General features: G+C 33.2%; 1 protein-coding gene across 1 annotated transcript; it reads right to left on the reverse strand.

Annotated features, from left to right (window-relative positions):
* Positions 1-2,044: 2,044 nt before the first annotated feature.
* LOC129915153 (uncharacterized) lies at positions 2,045-6,732 on the reverse strand. The gene is made up of 3 exons (XM_055994620.1): positions 5,909-6,732; positions 2,102-2,290; positions 2,045-2,051 (listed from the first exon to the last, which is right to left on the reverse strand). The coding sequence occupies exons 1-3, from the start codon at positions 6,730-6,732 to the stop codon at positions 2,045-2,047; spliced, it is 1,020 nt and encodes a 339-aa protein (XP_055850595.1).
* Between the last annotated feature and the right edge of the window lie 15,134 nt (positions 6,733-21,866).

Here is a 21,866-nt window from a genome sequence, read left to right on the forward strand (position 1 = left end):
ACAATGTGAAGCTAATGCTGTTTTTTGTGAATGTCCGCTATTTATGTCTGATCTGTGACCAGCTAAACGATTTTTTAGCTTTTGCATAGAAGTTCCTACATAAACGGAAGGACAATGGTTTATTCCGTCACCTAAGCATTTTATCTTATAGACAATATTTGATCTTTCACTTTTCGAAAATTCACCTTTTAAATTTGAAAACAATGAACTTCTTAAGATATTTGACGATTTAAAAGCTAAACGAACATTGTCTTTATTTCTTATGGGGGCATTTAAAATTCTATTTGAAAGACCTGGAATGTATAGAATACTTTTGTATGAAAACTGTGTAACATTTGTTACTAAATTAGTTTGAACCACGGGATTGAAATATTGATTCAATATTGTTCTTATTATTTTTAATGGAAAGGAGTTAGAAAGTAAAGTATTGGTAATTATATTACATTCCAGGTCTTTCAAATAGAATTTTAAATGCCCCCATAAGAAATAAAGACAATGTTCGTTTAGCTTTTAAATCGTCAAATATCTTAAGAAGTTCATTGTTTTCAAATTTAAAAGGTGAATTTTCGAAAAGTGAAAGATCAAATATTGTCTATAAGATAAAATGCTTAGGTGACGGAATAAACCATTGTCCTTCCGTTTATGTAGGAACTTCTATGCAAAAGCTAAAAAATCGTTTAGCTGGTCACAGATCAGACATAAATAGCGGACATTCACAAAAAACAGCATTAGCTTTACATTGTATAGATGAAGGACATAGGCCAGACTTTAACAATGTTGACATTTTACAGACAGAAAAACACTATAGTAAACGTATGTTATTGGAAATGTTGCATATTTTAAATACTAATAATTGTGTTAATAGGCGATCAGATTGCGAAGGACTAAGCAGTATATATAGCCAGTTTGTTCATAGAAATATTTTAGGCTAAATTTTATATATATACATGATTTCTGAAGATCGTTTTTGATTTTGAAAGTCAAATTTTGATTTTCTTATCAAATGTGAAATTTAGATTTCATTATTTTGAAATTCGATTAATTGAAACGTCTTTTTCAAGGCTTCAATTTTTGAATTTTGAAATATTTACAAAAATATAAAAGAGATACTTATACCTACCAGAAAACTAACCACCAAAAATTTTAAGAAACATCTTAAAATTTATTATTTTAAAATATTGTAAGTATAGATTTTAATTTTAATTTGTTTAGTATTTTTAGAATAAAATTTTTTAGAGTCCTGAAGAAGGGTGTAATCACGCCCGAAACGTAGACGAAATATATTTAAATTACCAAGACAGACCTACAGCCCACTTAGGATCATAATTTTGATTGAAAAAAGGTCACGAAAATAGGATAAATTATTATTTAATACTTTACCCTTTCTTGTTTGCAACTTTTTTAATGTCATTTTTTAGGTGAATAATTTTTAAACAAAATTCAATAAAAATATTGTAAACATATCTTTTGTAGTTCGAGAAAAATAAATTTAAACGTATATACACTTAGGAGCAAAAAAATGGAATCAAACTTTTGCGTTTTTTTAAAACGTTAATTGGCCAGGATGTAATTGACATACATGAATGTTAATTGCACCATTAAAAAGCTTGAAACAAAGGCTTTAAATCAATACTAGGAACTTTAAAACCCGTTCACTTTATAAGGATCCAATCAACATAAATGAAGCATGTAAGCAAAAAAAGACTGAAACTGAAACAGAGAGTATCTGGAAAATTTAACATTTTAAAAAAATTAAGTGCAATTTATTGACAGATAACGTCAATAGTAACGGTAGGAAAAAAAACTGAAATTGAAGCAGAGAATATCAAGAAAATTTAACATTTAGAAAAAAATGAAGTGCAATTTATTGACAGATAGCTATGATACTATCGTATGCATTTTGAAGTTTTTACCAACAATTAAAAGTAAAAAATTCAAGCTTTTAAATGAGACCATAAAACTTGAAAAAACATTATTTTATCCATTGCAATTTTTGTTTCAAATAAAAATTATCTTTTTTGATTCCGTTTTTTTGCTCTTAAGTTTAGAACCTAAATGGTTTATGCATATTGTTAAAGGAGATTGATTTTATAATTGGTACCTATTATGCAATTTAGCATTGAGCCTCTTGGCAAAAGCTTTGAAGATATGACCCACATAGCCTGCAATTATCGTATCGTTTTTATCGTTTTTTGAAATAATCATTCCTGGCTCTGACTTTGCAAACATAATTGGCAATATGGATTTCTGAAGATCTTGCATATGATTTCGAAAAACATCCAATTTCTTACTGCTCCATAAAATTTTGTTAATTTTAAATTTCTTGAATTTCGTACACGGAGAAAACAGACCACATAGAATTAAGCGGATCGCACCTTAATTTAAGCGGATTTCTGTATGGTTTTTTGCTAAGATGACTTTCACCTTAAATTAAGGTGCCTTCACTTTAAATTAAGGTGATAAGTCACATTAATTTCTTGAATGCGTAAATTAAAAAAAAAAGCTGGCAGCCACCGGCGATCGAACATACAACTGTTGGATGAAGTTCACATTAAATTTAACTGAGTTTAAGTGGAATCACCTTATTTTAAGCGGATATCACCTTATTTCAGGGTGGTGAAATTTAATGTGCACATCATCTTATTTTAAGGTGACACTTTAAGGTAAACCAACGAGATTGAGAAGTCTTGAGAAACTGCTACTACATTGATCATTTTATTTTGCCAGCAGAAATCAAAAAGGATTTTCAGTTCCAAATCCATTCTTGGAGAATGATTGAGTATATAAAAATAATTTTACTATAAATCGAAGATGATGAAGATGTTTCAAAAGTCGCTGAAGAAATATATCACTTGAATCGAATTGAACTATCGTTAGCAGGTTTTCATTAAATTCTCCCTTCAAATAAAATGAAGTAGCTTCAGTTGAAAAAAATCACTGGAATATCAAGTAAAGTTGAAATGTTTTGTATGAATTTGTCATCGAAATTCCTTTAGATTATTGCTTTAGATTATTGATATTTTCGAGGAAATTCAAGAACTTCAAGTTAAATTGAGTTTCTGTTGTTAAAAGTTGATTTGCAAGAATAATTGCAAGAATTGTAACGAGATTTAAGGTTTAATTATTCATTGCAAACTTTTTCAAAGAATTTAATTTCTTTTGTCTGAATATCGACTGAGAAAACTGAATTAAATTTTTGTTGTTATAGTTCATCGCCAACAAATTACATTATGTCGCTAATATCTTTTAATGGACAAATGCGATGTTAATGGCAATTACTAGATAACACAGATTTAATTGATTACTGACACCATTCGCATGTTGTTATTTAGGTCATTTCACAAATATCGATTTGTTGCATCAAAAAAGAAGTGTTTTTAGATCAACTTGATTTGATTGAAAAAAAAAAAATATTAAAACGTAAAATATAAACGAAACCGGGACAGTAGAAAGAATTTTACTGGGGTTTCAATCTAATCCATATTTGAGTCGACCAACAGTGGTAATTTGTATGCCCAAAAAGCTGATCAAAAGTCCAAAATAATTTTTTAAGCATAGTCTGGAAAAGTAACTGCAATGGTATAGATAATAAGACACGATCGTGGATCGTCATCATTTTTGTTCTTAGTCGAATTTTAGTGATGTTGGGAGTGGGAACATACACTGTGGTGTATGCGTAACTTTTTTTTTTTTTTAAATTGGGTTATTTACCTAGCTGTACAAAAAGTGACAGATTGAACGATTCAATACCCATACTTAATTTTTTTTATTTTGACGTGATAATGTCTTATAAATCGATAAACCACGAAAAAGTGGCGCCATTTTCTCATGTTCCACCTGAAATTTTTTGCAGTGCGGCAAAAATTTCACTTCAAAATTAAAAATAAACTATTGGAAATGCAAAATTTTTCTGTAACTAATTTGAAAGATAATAACATAAAGTTAAATACTAATGAAGGATTTTTAAAAATTCCATCATTTTACTGGGTAAATAGGGGTAAAACAAAAATTGATAAAAAGTTGCTATTTTAATAACGCGACGTTGTAGAAAGTTGAATTTTTTTTAATCGATAGATAAATTTATTGTAAGGCTAACAATATTATTGAAAAATTTTTTAAACATTTCAAAAATAAGCTATACATTTTTTTAAAACTAAAACATGAGGTAGACCTTTCACAAAGTAGTGCAAGTTTTTGCAAAAAAAAAATTTCAGACAAGTGCGCTGTTCACTGTTTCCCCCTATTTCGGACCTGGATCGCAGGATATTTGAGCGAAATTTCAATTAATTTTAAATTCACAATTTTGAGATAATAGTAAAATGAAGTTCTATTTTTCCACATGTTTTTTTCTTTTGATCTAAAGTAGATAAAAATTTTATTGAACTTTATTGAACATGTTGATAATATTACCGTTCATTTAATATATCACACATAACGGTACATTTACTTCAAGCTACACAATGTTAAATTAAAACACTTTAAAAATACCTCAAAACACCTGTGGAGCTACCAGTGTGGGAAGTACCGTATTCTCAGTTTGATGTTTTGACATGGTTGGCTTTAAAAAATTCTTACTTTTTTGTAGGCATCGTAGAAATATGAATGAAACGTCATATGAAAGGTGAAATGATAAGCTTTCATATGATATAAAATTTATTATAGATTGTCATAGAAAAAATTGATTTAATGGAGTGAGAAGATAAAAATATATGAGTTTTTTTATTTTTTTGATGAAAATTGATTGAGTTTAAATAATTGTAGCTCTTTTTGTAGATGTCGTATGGACATGAACGATATAAATATTCTGAGCTGGTAGAAAATTAATTATACGTTGTCATAGAAAAAATGCATTTAATGCTGTAAGAAGGTAAAAATATATGACTTTTTTGCTTTTTTTTAAAGAAAAATGATTGTTTTCAATGAATTATTTATTTCCTTTTACGCGTTGTAAAAAAATCAGTATGGCTTTTTTCTTTAGGAAAATCTGTAAGCTTTTCAATTGTGTAACTTTTCCCTAAAGCTTTTCATATAAAAAAATTGATATAATGATAAAAGAAAAAAAAAGGTATTTTATTCTTGTAAATTATGATAGGATTTAAAAAGATATTTAGTTTTTTTACAAAACATTTATTTATTATTTTATTAATTTTGTTACAAAAAAGTTGACAAATAAATACTTTTAAGATAATTTTTTTTTTTGACAAAAGCACAAAATTTGTTTTCCTATATGACGTTATCACGTAAGATTATCGTCCGTAAACCGGCTTTACAGACAACCACTGTTTTATTATTTTTGGGTTTTGAAGGCCTCCAATTATTTCTCTACTGTTTCTTTAATCCTTCTGTTTCCTTTTTGTTTATATTAGCCCTTGCTTAGAAATAGATGATTTGCTTTTTTTGTTCATCAGTAACCAGTTTTAAAGCACAGCACAGACACAACTTTTGAAAACAAAAAAAAACAGTTACACTAAATAATATTTATTCATTTTTTTTTTAAATCACACATTTGATCGCTTTCTTGAATTATTCCATCTTAAAAAAAACATTTCCCCAACAAAACACAAAACAGCAACCAACCAGGCCAACCCCATCACTATCCAAATTGTCTTCAGATCTTCAACTTTTAATGGTTGTAATTTCGTATCAAAACCATTATCTAATTTTTTCATTTTTCCCAAACGAACTAATTCGTAAAACGCATTTTTAGTCCAAAAATCCATCAATCCACTTGATTGTGTTTCCAAAATATGAAAATCTAAAGCATTTTTATAAATTGAATTTTCATTTATAGATACCTACTAAAATATTTTTCAACAAGACCAATTCTTCAGACCAACGAAACAATTTTTGACCAAAAAATTTTTGTTGAATTTCATAAACTTTCCATTGAAACTTATTAACAGAATACCCGTAATTAGTATTTAGGGAATCTCGAGCTCTTTCAAATACCTCATAATTGATTTCTCCCTTAAATGAGTTTGAATACTTCTGCATAAGAGTTGGTGTAAATTTGTACAAGAAATTATCGACAAAACCTTGATATGTGAATATTTTTAATCCTGATGATTGAAGATCATCGAAGGATCTAATTATTTTTTCTCTTGGAGGTTCAGCCATGAAAGACTGAAGAAATGCATCATATGAAGTTACTGTTATAATTCCCAATAAAAAAATCAGAGAATAGACGATTTTTGTACTGCAAGAAGCTTTAGGCCGTTGAGAAAATGACTGCCCAAGTATTCCACGAAAACAATTAATGTTTAAGAAGAAATTTAGAATGAAGAAACGTTGTTGATTCGGTCTTGAAATGTGAGAATTTGCTTCCAGACAAGCGGAAAGTAAAATAAATATAACAGTTGTTAAAACAAGGGCTTCCCAGTGAATAACAAATACTTTATAAGTTTGGATGTAGGGTTCCATGGGAAGCATTACACCGAAATCAAATACATTGTACGGATAAGTGAACCAATCGGTAGAATCAATAATCATACCAACACATCCAGCTATTTCAGTTGAGCCATTTAAAACAAGTTTATGCAAATTTGTGAATGAAATCGATGGTCTAATATTGGATGTGTTCAATTGAGCATTAATCCTTTTAGCAAAAGTCTTCAAGATATGTCCCACATGTCCACCAATTGCAACCTGATTATTATCTGTTTTTGAGATAATTACTCCTGGCTCTGGCCCTCCAAAAATAATTGGCGATATGTATCCTTGAAGGTCACGCATATGCAACGGCGTATACAAGGGGGGGGTCACGGGGTCATGACCCCCCCCAAGAACTCAGAACTTAAAAAAGAATTTGTTATGTGATACTGAAATCTCTTGAGTAATATTATTTTTAAAATGTTGAAGTTTTAGAACATGAACGAAAATTAAAGGTAAAAAAAATTTTTGGTATTCAAACAAACTATTTTACCATATTTTGGAGATGTGGTCATATTTTTAGCGAACGCTATGCTGGATTAGGATTATTTTGATTCGTTCGATAATATTAGTTGAGCTGTGCTGTAGAGTTTTGTATGGAAACAAAATCCGGATAAGTATTATATTCAAAGCTTTTTAAAAGAAATTGAATCTAGTAGGTACACAAAAATAATATCTTAAGGGCAAGACACTGCTTACCAGCAAATAAAAGAAGCAGCCATATCTTCTATTTTTTTATATGATGAAGTGAATAAAATATGTTTTAAATAGGGAAGCTTTCTGTGGCCTTGCTGTGTGGAGGTCAATTCTGTTGATAAAATTCGTCATCGGCAAAATGTTAAAGAAGGATATCATTTCTCAAATCTTTTTAGTTTTTTGCAATGTTCCAGTTCAATGCATTCGTCTGATAAAATTTGGTGAATTTTGTTTGCTTACAGAATATAACAGTATTTTGTGCATACTTAATTTGCTAGATCTGTTGCATTTTTTGAAACAACTATCGATTTGTTAATCATCAATGGCCAGCCAATTATAGAAGCAATGTAAGCAACCTTATCTAAGGCAATTTAAATATTATTATTAAATATCACTTAGGGCTAATTTTTTTGAATATTTAGATAAACCTAAGTTAGAGTTATTCCTACGAATAAAAGTTTTTTTTTATAGTGACCTTTATTCTTCTGATAGTCTATCTGACGATTGAAAAAGCAGGGCTTAATCTAATAAATACAACTGAATGTTTTTTATATTGTAAACCGCTGATTAATACCTGAAAACGGTTGAATTTCAAAATATCGCCAAAATTATTTTTTTTGTCTTTACTATTTTAATAGAGGTATTTTAAATTCCCATACAATTTTAAAACAAAATTTAAAAAAAAATTATATTTTCAATGCAATTTTTTTTACAAAACTTTGCGATTCGTTTGCCTGAGGTTAGGAAGAGTTAATTCAAAAGTTAAAACTGTTATTAAGTAAAAACGATTTTTATTTTAACTTTCTGGGCTAGCGGAAAACAATGAACAGTTATTTTAAGGCAAATTATTCAATCGAAGTACTCGTACAGTACATTTTATTTTTAGGAGAGGATAGCCTCAATTGGTCAAAATTAAAGCCTAGTGCGCTGCTGATAAGAAACGAAAAATCCCATACAAAAATGAAACAACGAAATGGTAAACCAAAAATTTCGTTCAACTTTTCGTTCTGTAGTACGCTGTTCGGCACAACGAAATTGAAAGTCTAAACTTCTTTTTCGGACACAAACAATTGCCGGGGACATTCATTGTGTGTGGAAAAATGACATTTTGAGTTTTTACTTGATCTATAGGGCAAGTATTGGTTTCGTGTCGAAAAAAAAAATTTGAGGTTTTAATCAAAACCAACATTACGATGATGGAGAATTCCAAAAAAGTGGGTCTCGCAATTCCGTCCGTGCTTCTGTACGTCTGTGCGTCCGTGCGGTTATGCGTCCATCTGTACACATTTCCACAGCCTAAACGGGTGGACGGTTTTTTTTCAAATTTGGTACAGATGATTTTTATGGAATTCTGAAAGTTGGTTTTTTTTTGTTTTTTTGTATCTCCCTTAGAAAGTGTACCTCCCATACAAATTTTTCAATTCAAACCAAATAACTCGAAAACGGCTTTAACGATTTTGATTAAACTTTGCAGACGTAATATTCAAAGCAATTGCAATAAAACTGCATCTCTATTTTTTTTTTTTCAAAAAAGTCAAATAAAAAAAAAAACATTTTTTTTTTCTTTTAACAAAATTTTGCCCTAAATGTCGGCTCTACCCCAACATCAACAAAATTTCTTTAATTTTATATAGAGGCAGCTTTTAAAATCTACAAGTAAACCAACATAAAAGTGTTTTAAACTGCAAGAGCAAGTATGTGCGACCCCAGTCGTGCATTTTATTTTGTTTGTTTTTGTTGTTCATTTTGTCATTGCATGTCTTTCTGCGATGCGTGTTTGCTTTTTTTTTCATTTATGTTTTGCAATTTTTGAGTATTTTTCGGTCCAGATTTCGCAAGCATTTCGTTGTCCTCGTGGAGACCAACGAAAAATTTCGTTTCACATCAGCAGCGTTCTAGGCTTTAAGGTTTAACGCTAAACTTAAACGAATCTCATACCGTTTTTGTTTGGTTATTTTTAGAACTATACATTCGGAACTTTTCGATTCGAAATGCAAGACGCACAAATTTTAATGTTTAATAATTCAAAAAGCCCATTTTCAGGTTTATGCCTGCTATCAAAACTTTTGAAAAAAAAAAAAAAATGGCATGACCCCCCCCAAGACGCAAACCTGTATACGCCCCTGCGCATATGATTTTGAAATACATTGGAAACTGTCTTACTCCAAATGATTTTTTCAATTAAAAGACCTTTGAAGTTGGCATAGGTGTAGTAAGCCGAAGAAGTCGAAAAATCTTGATAAATTGCAATAACATTGATCATTCTGTTCTGCCAACAGAACTCAAAAAGCCTTTTTAGTTCCGATTCAGTTCCTGAAAGATTCTTGAGTACAAAAATAATTTTAGAGAAACGAAGATGATGCAAATATTCCAAAAGTCGATGAAGAAATGTATCAGTTGAATCAAATTGAACTATCGTTAGCAGGTTTTCATTGAATTCTCCCTTTAAATTAAATGAAGTAGCGTCAGTTGAAAGAATCACAGGAATACAAAGTCAAGGTGTAATGTTTTCTATAAATTTGTCGTAAAAATCCGTGTTGAAATGGTCTTGAGATGTTTTTAAAAGAAAAATGCTTTGATAATGTTCGACGTTGTTGATATTTTCAATTAAACTCAAGAATTTTGAATTAAATTCAGCTTCAGTTGTTGAAATTTGATTTGTTAGAAATGCAAAAATTGTAAAAATATTGGAGGTTTCCCGAGTCGAACTTTATGTACGAATTTAGTACTCAATATACTAAATAGATTCTATTCAAGTACTTTTCATTTTAAAATAAACCTAAATATGAACTTTTTATACTTATCAAGCTCAGTATCTCCTGAAAAATCTGCACAACTGATAAATAACGACTTTCAAAACTGAAAACAGTAGTTTAATCCTAAATATTCTATTTGTGTCAAAAATTTTAGACCCTGCTATGTACTTGTAAAGCTCTTTAAGCTTGATAGAAACTATTAACACTTTTTAAGCTAGATTCAGACTACTTAAACACCAAACACTTTTGAAGTCCTAAATATTCTTCATGTGTCGAAAATCTTTAACCCCTCAATTTGTACTCTTATTTCTTGATTGAGGCTATTTAAACTCCAAATACTAGCTAAGTCCTAAAAATACAAGTTTAGACAGGAACTTGGGCATGGTCATTTTCACGTGCAATTCATTCGTCATTGTCATTCGGCGAGTGCGGATCGGTTCGGTTTCGGTTAAAATTTTGTTTTGATTTTTGAAAAAAACGATGAAAATGTGAAAAAAAATTATTTTTGTGAAAAAAATACAAACAAAAAGTGGAAGTGATAGTGAATGAAAATAAGAATTAATATTTAAGTTAAAAAAGAGCAATACAAAATAAAAGATAACGTAATATTCGTGTAGATCAAAATAAATATAATCATTATTACAAATTAAATTATACTCTGTGCATGAATTTGCATGCACGATTCGAAAAAGTGGTTTTCGTCATGACTTTCGTCGGTCTGTGCGGGCGTTGCGGTCGGTTCGTGTCGGTGCATCCGTTCGTGACTTCATCAGAACAAGAAGCTGCAGCATAAATGAGTGGACGAATTTTCTTTAAAATTGGTGCGGATGATTTTTTTGTAATTTGCGAATTTGTGAATTTTTTTTGTAATATCTATTTTAGAGAAAGGGCCATACAATTTTTTTTTCAAATAGTTGCAATTTTCTCGAAAACGGCTCTAATTTTTTTGATAAAATTTATTATGGTGGTACTACTCTGTCATTAATCCTAACAAAACTAGAGGATATATGAACATTATTTACTTATTCAAAATTTTACATTATTCGAATGGTTATTATAACTAATAAAATATGTAATTTGAAGCCATTACGTGTGACACAGTCATGCATTTTATTTGTTTTTACATGAATGGACTTGCTGGTAAAATAATTTCAAATATTCCGGAGTTGTATGAGGATACAATAAAGTGGGACATTATTGGATTAACCAGAATTAATCCTTTTCTTTTCCATTGATAACGTCGGAAAACTGACCTGTGTATTTATGTTACCTACTATGTCTGTGGCGCCAGCCGCCGATGGATTCTAGCATTTTTTAAAAATAAAAATCAATGACAAAATTATTAAGTAAGCAGTCGATATTAACAAAAGGGCTTCTTTAATCATTTTTTCTGATTTAAATAATGATATTATATTAATGATGTTAAAATATTCAATTTATTCAACCTGATCATTAATTTATTAGCTGTGTTTTATTTTATTCGTGATCCAGATCAGTGATCAGATCATTGTTTTTATTAGCTTTATAAAAAAAGCAGGATTTTGTTTTGTTAGTGTTGCAAATAAATGCAATGATCTGATCTGGATCTAGAGCAAAATAAAACACAGCTATTATAGCTTAATTAGAATTTGTAGGACATAGTTAGTATATTAAGACCCTAGTGAGAACAATAGGGCCTATAGAATTTTTGGGAAATTGTAGAATACATAGGACCAAATGAGATTTTGTAGTATATTAAGGTTCTAATAAGGGTTTAATCATATTTTTTTTGGTCCTAAATAACTACCCAAAATGGTATTTTTTCCGATAACCGACTATTTGCGGTCTTAAGTAGAGGTTATTTCCTTTAGAAATTTAGTGATATTTATGACCTATTGAATCTAAACAAAGAATATTTGGGTTTTAAATAGGATTTAAATAGTGCCAAATGTTCGACTCGGGTTTGTAATTCATTTCGAAATTTTGTATTCAGTTTAATATTTTTATGAAACAATTGACATCGAATGTCTGTTAATCGACTGGAAAAACTGTTGGGAACTTCTGACTTCCATTGTAGTATAGTTCATCGTTGCCATTATATTTTAGTCGCTAATGCCTTTTAATGGAGGAGGATTTTAATTTGAAATTTATCAGTACATAGCTAATTGCATGGTTTTAATTGATTTTGTACATCATTTCCTTTTTGTTATATAAAATAATAAGAAGTTAAAACCTTTTATAAATCCATTGAAATTGTTGTATATCAAAATTAAATTATTAATTTATTTTGCTTCAGGAAATGATTCTATTTACTGTTTCAAATAGCTTTGGTTCAACAAGATTTTTCTTCAAAAATAGACAGTTTTTTGGCTGACACTTTGTAAACTGCAATATAATAAAATTTTATCAATTTCATCATTGAAGAATGGTGGCTTAACCTAAAAACCTTTCTAGATGTCCAATCCATTTAATGTTTTAATAATTTGAAAATCGTTAGTGCGTTTGCCATTTTGTAGCATACAGAAATATCAACGCCTTAAACAAAAATTACAAAAGAAATTCACGTTTTTGAAAATTTGATTTTGAAAAAAAAAAATAAATAAATAAATTGATTTATAGGCAATTTAAATGTTTTGCATTAAAAAACTAGTTAAAATCCCAAATAACAATTCTAGTTCGTATAAAGCTTTTGAAGCGCTTATAAAGCTCTTTAATTTGTATTTATTAACTTCATTTAGCTCCATAGCGTCAATAAAACTGTTTAAAAACTAATTCCAGAGCTATTTTGTCGAATTTGGGAGCCAAAAAGAGCTCTTTTTCATTTCTTACATTAGTGGTCAGTAGCATTAGTGTAAGTCTTTTTGCATTTGATTTAGAGCTAGAGTAAAAGTGTGAAGCGGAAATATAAATTCGTTTTGCTTGAGTATTAGTAAACATAATTACAAAAGAAAACAATGAGATGGTTGCTTGTGTTGATCTATGAAATCATTTCTCAAACACAAATATTTTGAAAGTAAAACTTCAAACTATAGGTATACCTAGTAAAAATATTCATACTTTAAACAATGATGATTAAGACATGCGAGGGCATGATTTTAGGTGCCACTTTATCATCACAAACATAGGTATTGCACCTCGTAATCTTACAACACGCCTTTAAAACATTAATGATTTAATATTAATTTGATAATTAAATTAAAAAAAAAAATTAGGTATGTAGAAATTTCATAGCATCTACCAAAAGAGCCATTTTTCTAAAACAACAAGAATAACTTTTTTAGAGCTTCTATAGATCTTAACGTCTACAAATAAAATGTTTGAGATATGTTGTGAAGCATCTTTTTTATTTAAGACATAGGGTGAAAAAAAAGAACAAAATACATTGTTTGAGACTTTTTTTAAACGAAAAATAATTGCAAACTTTTGATGCGGAGTTTTCTTTCTATTAGCGATTTTATTTGTTTGCACGAATACTTTGTTCTTAACCAAAAAAGGGTTTTTTAAAATTGAAAGAGATGATACGATTTTTGCGTACGACGTACGAGCATATTAAACAACAAACGACAAGGGTTTTTTTTTTAAATGCGACACGACAATGACATTAAGGGTTTTTTAAAAGCAAAATAATTTGTAACTTTCTCGCTTACATTGGTGTGGGTTTTATCGTAAATATGTTGTTTTAAAGACTCGCAAAGTGTAGATAATTTGGCTAGCCTTAAAAACCCCTCCCCCCTTCTTTCCTATTTCCCTACTCAACTTACCTTCCCTTACCCTCCACAAACAAAAATTCCCAAGTCAAGGTAGTTGGAATACGTGCCGAGGACTGAATGGTGCAGGGAACAAAACATGTGCATCGCGAACGTACTGTCCCTATGCGATACCGGGCGACCTCGCATAGTAACTAGCCTTACGTCTACATGGGAGCTCTGTAGATAGTTGACCTTATATTTCTCGCCATACTCGTGGGATTCAAATGGAAACAAACAAACAAAAAAACACAAACCAAAATAAAAACAAAAACAAAAATCATTTACTGGTTGACAACGCAATAACGGAGTCAGATGAAGAAGCTCTACTCCGCTCACCAGGGACTGATATGGACGTGGATTTCGTCGAACCACCGCCATATACAGGAGCCGTGCCCGTTCCCAATGCAAAGGGCAATCTAGATGCTCAGGCACCACAAGGTCCAAGCTCTATGATTGAGGGTAACGAACACGTCAACAAGCCCCAGCAGAAAGATTATTTCACTGGGGCTCAGAAGCGACGTATAGCTGCGCAGATAAGAGACGGCATTGAGCCCGAAGAAGCCAGGCGCAGAGAAAAGGCTAGATATGCTAAAATACTAGCAGACAAGCAGGCTGGCACATCGATGCAACCAACTAACAAGGGCAAAAGGGAACGGTCAGCTGACAACTCCCCTGCAGGAGCAGCCTCGAAGAAGCATCGTGCTCACGAGAAGACCAGATTCAGCCCTAATACCAGCAAAGACAAGCCCAGCAGTGCCGCCAAAACTGGATCCAACCATGGAAAAGAAGGTAATCAATCACGACCAAGCACATCAGGGGGCTCCTATCGGGATGCCACAGCCCAATGTAAGGTCGCGATTATGCACTTTCTCCATCCTTTACAAACACTTACGGAGCGCGAAACCAAACTGGTCAGAAAAAGCGTTCTGGAAGAAATGGACAAAGCAGACAAAAACTGTCCAGCAATTAAGTTTGTAGCCGTCTCGGACAGAGACGGATGGCTCTCGTTTACCTGTCACGACACAGAGACCAAAAAATGGCTCATGTCTACGGCAGAAAAAATAAAGCCATGGAAGGACGCAAAACTACGTGTCACTCAGGGCAACGATATACCCAAGCAACACGTTTGCGTTACTTATGTCCCGGAAGATGAAAATCTCACCAAAGACATTTTTCTAAATCGGCTTGGAAAACAAAACACCGATTTAAACACCAAAGGATGGAGAGTCCTCAGGATCATCAAAGAAAAAAGTGGCGGTCATCACGTCACTTTCTCTGTCGATGAGAAATCCAAGGACTCCATTCTGAAGTCAAAGTGCAAACTGTTCTTGAATTTCTCTCAGATCCAAATTAGGATCAAGGCAAACTCAAGACAGGAAGGCACTGGCACGCAAGGAAACAACAAGGGCGATAGTTCTAAGGACCTTGCAACAACAGAGGAAGCAAAAACAGATGCTCCTACAATCAGTGGGTCAACGGTAGAAGTTGCCAACCCCAGGAAGTCTAAGACGTCTGAAGACTTATCTCAGACCGACGAGACCCCTGGGGATAACTCTATCGCGGCACCTGGAACTGATACTGGCGCTCCTGCCAGTAAACCCGCTCAACAATAACATGGGATTGAGGTGTATCCAAATTAATCTGCAGCATGCGAAGGCTGCCTCGGCAGTACTAAGCCACAGATTCAATAAGGAACACCTTGATATAGCCTTTATCCAGGAACCTTACATAGTGAAAGACCAGATAAAAGGCCTATCAGGTGAGCTAATTTATGATTCTAGTAGTGAAGGTAGACCTAGAGCTTGCATTATGATAAATAAATCTATAATAACCATTCCTATTCCACAGTACACCAACAAGGACATGGTAGCAGCTATCATCCAGCTGCAGACCTCGGAGGGTAGGTCAGAAGCTGTCATCTGCTCAGCCTACCTGGCAGGGGATTCTGCCGACCTAAGCTTCACACCACTGCAGGATCTCATAGACTACTGTGGCAGAACAGGCCGGCAAATCATCATTAGTTGTGATGCTAACGCCCATCACACTGTATGGGGCAGCTCCAACATAAACAAAAGGGGTGAGTACCTTCTAGAATTCATTTTTAAAAATAATCTTGAAATCTTAAACTATGGGAATAGCCCTACCTTCATGAACAGAATCAGGGAAGAAGTCCTTGATCTCACCCTATCCACTTCATTCATAGGTAATGCTATACAAAACTGGCATGTTTCGACTGAAACATCAATGTCAGATCACCGGCAAATTTGCTTTGATATATGTATAGAATCAAAACTCCCCTTAACGTACAGACAACCGAGAGCGACGAACTGGGACGACTACTGCCTAGAAATCTCGCAAACGATCAGAAACTGTCCAAACAGCATCAGAGACATTGACAGCCTAGAAATAAGCTGCAACAGTCTCAATGCAACAATCACTACTGCCTACCATAACGCATGCCCAGAGAAAACGAAATCAGGCACACGAAAAACACCATGGTGGAATGCCAAGCTCTCAAAGCTAAGAACGCTGACCAGAAAACTATTCAACAAAGCCAAGCGCATTGGAGACTGGACCTCATACCGCACTTCTCTAACCAACTACAATACAGAGATTAGAAGAGCCAAAAGAGAATCATGGAAAAAGTTCTGCAATGATCTATCTGATATACAAAGCAGCGCTCGCATCCACAGAATTCTCGCTAAAGAGCACACTAATCATATTGGTCTCTTAAAAAACACGGATGGCACGCGTGCGGAAAATGGTCCAGATACGTTACAAATCCTTACGGACACTCACTTTCCAAACTCTGTAGTCATACCCTCAGATCTATCTAGTCCTTCTCCCCAGTTCAGGCTTACCAGACCAAACAGAGAGGATTGGAAAAGAGCAAGGGATATGTTCTATGAGGGAAATATAAAATGGGCAATAAATTCCTTCGACCCATATAAATCTCCCGGAGAAGATGGAATCTTTCCAGCACTCCTTCAGAAAGGAAATGAGTTAATTACACCTATGCTAATAAACATATTTAGAACAAGCTACGCATGGGGTTACTTACCAACAAGCTGGAAAGAAGTAACGGTCAAATTCATTCCTAAATCAGGACGAAGACCAACTGACCAAGCTAAATCCTTCAGACCAATTAGTCTTACCTCATTCTTCCTGAAAACAATGGAAAAGATACTAGACAGGCATATCAGGGACGGGCCATTGAAAACAACACCTCTTCACAACAACCAATATGCCTACCAGCCAGGAAAATCAACCACGCTTGCTCTTCAGGAATTAACAATACGGATTGATAAATCCCTTAACGACAAAGAGACTGCAATAGGTTGCTTCCTAGACATTGAGGGTGCTTTCGATAACACTGATTATGCCCAAATACAACGCTGCATCCTCAGCACAGGGGTAGATCCTACCACATGCAGATGGATTCAACATATGCTCAGTCACAGAAAAATTAATGCCACATTGGGCAATGACAAAATCAGAATCACAGCTGCAAAAGGATGCCCTCAAGGCGGGGTTCTCTCCCCACTTCTGTGGTCCATTGTAGTTAATGAACTGATTGTCATACTTAGCAATGCTGGATTTTATGTTCAGGGCTATGCTGACGACATTGTGATCCTCATTAAAGGTAAATTCGAAGACACGATCTCGAATCTTCTACAAAGAGCACTCAATATAGTCGCAAACTGGTGCCTAAAAGTTGGACTTAATGTCAACCCTAAAAAAAGTACCATAGTCGCCTTCACCAGAAAAAGAAATAAACACAAACTTATAAAGCCTACTCTTTTCGGTGAAGCGATAGAATTCTCAAAGGAAGTTAAATATCTAGGGATTACCCTAGACGAAAAACTCAACTGGAACTCTCATATACAGAAAACCATTGACAAAGCCAGGACTGCCTTATGGACCAGCAAATGTCTAACTGGTAAAAACTGGGGTGCCAACCCCAAAATCTCTCGCTGGCTCTATACAGCCATTGCCAGACCAATTATAACATACGCTGCACCGGTCTGGTGGCATAAAACAAAACAAAAAACAGTACAAGCCAAGCTCAATAAACTACAAAGACTAGCTTGTATAAATATTACAGGAGCAATGAGAACAGCCCCCACAGCAGCGTTAGAAGTTATCACAGATCTACCACCACTCCATCTCCTACTAAAGAAAGAAGCCATGGTCAACGGCTACAGGCTCATCGCAGAAGATAACTCTAATTCCAAGATAATCCACTCTGATATTCTCACTGAATTAAATAGGGAAGAATTACTTAAAATATGTCTAGTAGACAATTGTCTCCCAAGATATAACTTCACCCAAAACTATAAGGTCACATTCCCCTCACGACATGAATGGGAACAGAACAGACCCATCTTCAATAGCGAGTCTCATGTATGGTACACAGATGGCTCCAAAACAAATGAAGGTGTTGGGGCCGGAGTATTCGGAATGAACACCAAAACTTATCTGCACCAGAGCATGGACAGCTTCAATTCCGTATTCCAAGCAGAGATATTCGCAATTGAACTCTGCCTCAGAGAAAACTTAAACAGAGCTGTAATAAACAAAAAAATTTATATTCTCTCTGACAGCAAGGCGGCACTCCAAGCTCTTAGGAGCAATGAAGTCACCTCAAAGCTGGTATGGGACTGTATACAACTTCTACACCAGCTTGCCAGTACAAACAGAGTTCAACTCATTTGGATACCTGGTCACAGCGGTCACGTTGGGAATGAAATAGCAGACACACTAGCCAGAAAAGGTTCCGCATCTACATTCATGATGCCAAGACCATTCTGTGGCATACCAACAAGCACTGCAAAACATTACATTAATAAATGGCTAAGAGATATGGCTAATCATTACTGGACGCATACGGAAGGTAACAGACAAGCCAAAAAATTTATACCAAACATCTCCCACGCCAGAACGAAACAACTCCTCACACTCACCAGGAGTCAGATTCGCATAACCACAGGCTTCCTTACTGGACACTGCTCAGTAAAAAAACATCTCAAGACCATGGGCATCACACAAGACGATACCTGCAGAATGTGTAACGAAGACGAAGAAACAGCAGAACACATATTGTGTCACTGTAATTGCTTAATCAATACACGTCGACGTCACCTCGGAGGGTATTATCTCGAAGCGGAAAACATTGCCGCTAGTTCACCCAAAAACATACTAAGTTTTCTAAACTCAGGATTTCTACGTGAACTCTAAAAAGAGGACATCACAATAGGCCCATCAGAGGCCGCAGTGATTAGGCGAATTATTCCCACCTCTCACCCTAATCTTAATCTTAATCTTAGCCTTAAAAAGCTATTCCACACCAATGCGATACGACAAAGCGACATAAACAACACAATACGAAAAGTGTTTGTATAAGAAAAATTTTTTATCGCTTTTTCGCGTTGGTACTCGCTGTCAGGGGCGTACACACCATTGGGGCAACGGGGCGGTGCCCCGGGGCCCCCGACCGACGATAGGGCCCCAACTGGAGACAATGCAGAGAAGGCAATTTTTTATAAAAGTAACGAAGCAAAAATATAAGATATTTAATATGAATTCCTTTGGACAGAAGAGAGACAAATTATTTTCTTCAGTTTAAATCATAATGAATTGGTAGCCAGCCACATAATATTTCATAAAAAAAAAAAATAAAAATAAAACCTCAGAAAAGAAAATTTAAAGTAGTTTTATTTTTAGAGAGCTTTGAATTTGTCAACTTTTGGGGTCATTTAAAGCATAAATAAAAACATAAATAGCATTTGAAGTTTCCAATTGGTGATTTTTTTAAAACGTAAATATTTTCCCTAGATTTATATCCTTTTCGAAGGTAAGCAACGCAGAGAGCACAAATATGTATTTTTTATAAATTTTGGGCAAGTAGTTTTATTTTTATAGAGTTTTGAATTTGTCAACTTTTGGGTCATTTAGAGCATAAATAGAGCCAGGAAACGCATTTGAAGTTAAAAAAAGGTGATTTTCTTAAAATGTGAATATTTTGCCTAGATTTGTATCCTATCGAAGGATATCGACGCACAGAGCACAAATATGTATTTTTTATAAATATTGGGCAAGTAGTTTTATTTTTAGAGAGTTTTGAATTTGTCAACTTTTGGGTCATTTAGAGCATAAATAGAGCCAGGAAACGCATTTGAAGTTAAAAAAAGGTGATTTTCTTTAAACGTGAATATTTTGCCTAGATTTGTACCCTATTCGAAGGATATCGACGCACAGAGCACAAATATGTATTTTTTATAAATTTTGGGCAAGTAGTTTTATTTTTAGAGAGTTTTGAATTTGTCAACTTTTGGGTCATTTAGAGCATAAATAGAGCCAGGAAACGCATTTGAAGTTAAAAAAAGGTGATTTTCTTAAAATGTGAATATTTTGCCTAGATTTGTATCCTATCGAAGGATATCGACGCACAGAGCACAAATATGTATTTTTTAAAAATTTTGGGCAAGTAGTTTTATTTTTAGAGAGTTTTGAATTTGTCAACTTTTGGGTCATTTAGAGCATAAATAGAGCCAGGAAACGCATTTGAAGTTAAAAAAAGGTGATTTTCTTTAAACGTGAATATTTTGCCTAGATTTGTACCCTATTCGAAGGATATCGACGCACAGAGCACAAATATGTATTTTTTATAAATTTTGGGCAAGTAGTTTTATTTTTAGAGAGTTTTGAATTCGTCAACTTTTGGGTCATTTAGAGCATAAATAGAGCCAGGAAAAGCATTTGAAGTTAAAGAAGGTGATTTTCTTAAAACGTGAATATTTTTAATAGATTTGTATCCTATTCGAAGGATATCGACGCACAGAGCACACATATGTATTTTTTATACATTTTGGGCAGTTAGTTTTATTTTTAGAGAGTTTTGAATTTGTCAACTTTTGGGTCATTTAGAGCATAAATAGAGCCAGGAAACGCATTTAAAGTTAAAAAAAGGTGATTTTCTTAAAACGTGAATATTTTCCCTAGATTTGTATCCTATTCGAAGGATATCGATGCACAGAGCACAAATATGTATTTTTTATAAATTTTGGGCAAGTAGTTTTATTTTTAGAGAGTTTTGAATTTGTCAACTTTTGGGTCATTTAGAGCATAAATAGAGCCAGGAAACGCATTTGAAGTTAAAAAAAGGTGATTTTCTTAAAACGTGAATATTTTGGCTAGATTTGTATCCTATTCGAAGGATATCCACGCACAGAGCACAAATATGTATTTTTTATAAATTTTGGGCAAGTAGTTTTATTTTTAGAGAGTTTTGAATTTGTCAACTTTTGGGTCATTTAGAGCATAAATAGAGCCAGGAAACGCATTTGAAGTTAAAAAAAGGTGATTTTCTTAAAACGTGAATATTTTGGCTAGATTTGTATCCTATTCGAAGGATATCGACGCACAGAGCACAAATATGTATTTTTTATAAATTTTGGGCAAGTAGTTTTATTTTTAGAGAGTTTTGAATTTGTCAACTTTTGGGTCATTTAGAGCATAAATAGAGCCAGGAAACGCATTTGAAGTTAAAAAAAGGTGATTTTCTTAAAACGGGGATATTTTGCCTAGATTTGTATCCTATTCGAAGGATATCGACGCACACAGCACAAATATGTATTTTTTATAAATTTTGGGCAAGTAGTTTTATTTTTAGAGAGTTTTGAATTTGTCAACTTTTGGGTCATTTAGAGCATAAATAGAGCCAGGAAACGCATTTGAAGTTAAAAAAAGGTGATTTTCTTAAAACGTGAATATTTTGCCTAGATTTGTATCCTATCGAAGGATATCGACGCACAGAGCACAAATATGTATTTTTTATAAATTTTGGGCAAGTAGTTTTATTTTTAGAGAGTTTTGAATTTGTCAACTTTTGGGTCATTTAGAGCATAAATAGAGCCAGGAAACGCATTTGAAGTTAAAAAAAAGGTGATTTTCTTAAAACGTGAATATTTTGCCTAGATTTGTATCCTATTCGAAGGATATCGACGCACAGAGCACAAATATGTATTTTTTATAAATTTTGGGCAAGTAGTTTTATTTTTAGAGAGTTTTGAATTTGTCAACTTTTGGGTCATTTAGAGCATAAATAGAGCCACGAAACGCATTTGAAGTTAAAAAAAGGTGATTTTCTTAAAACGTGAATATTTTGCTTAGATTTGTATCTTTTCGAAGGATATCGACGCACAGAGCACAAATATGTATTTTTTATAAATTTTGGGCAAGTAGTTTTATTTTTAGA

Source organism: Episyrphus balteatus, chromosome 3, assembly GCF_945859705.1.
Source record: "Episyrphus balteatus chromosome 3, idEpiBalt1.1, whole genome shotgun sequence".
In the NCBI taxonomy this organism is placed as follows: domain Eukaryota; kingdom Metazoa; phylum Arthropoda; class Insecta; order Diptera; family Syrphidae; genus Episyrphus; species Episyrphus balteatus.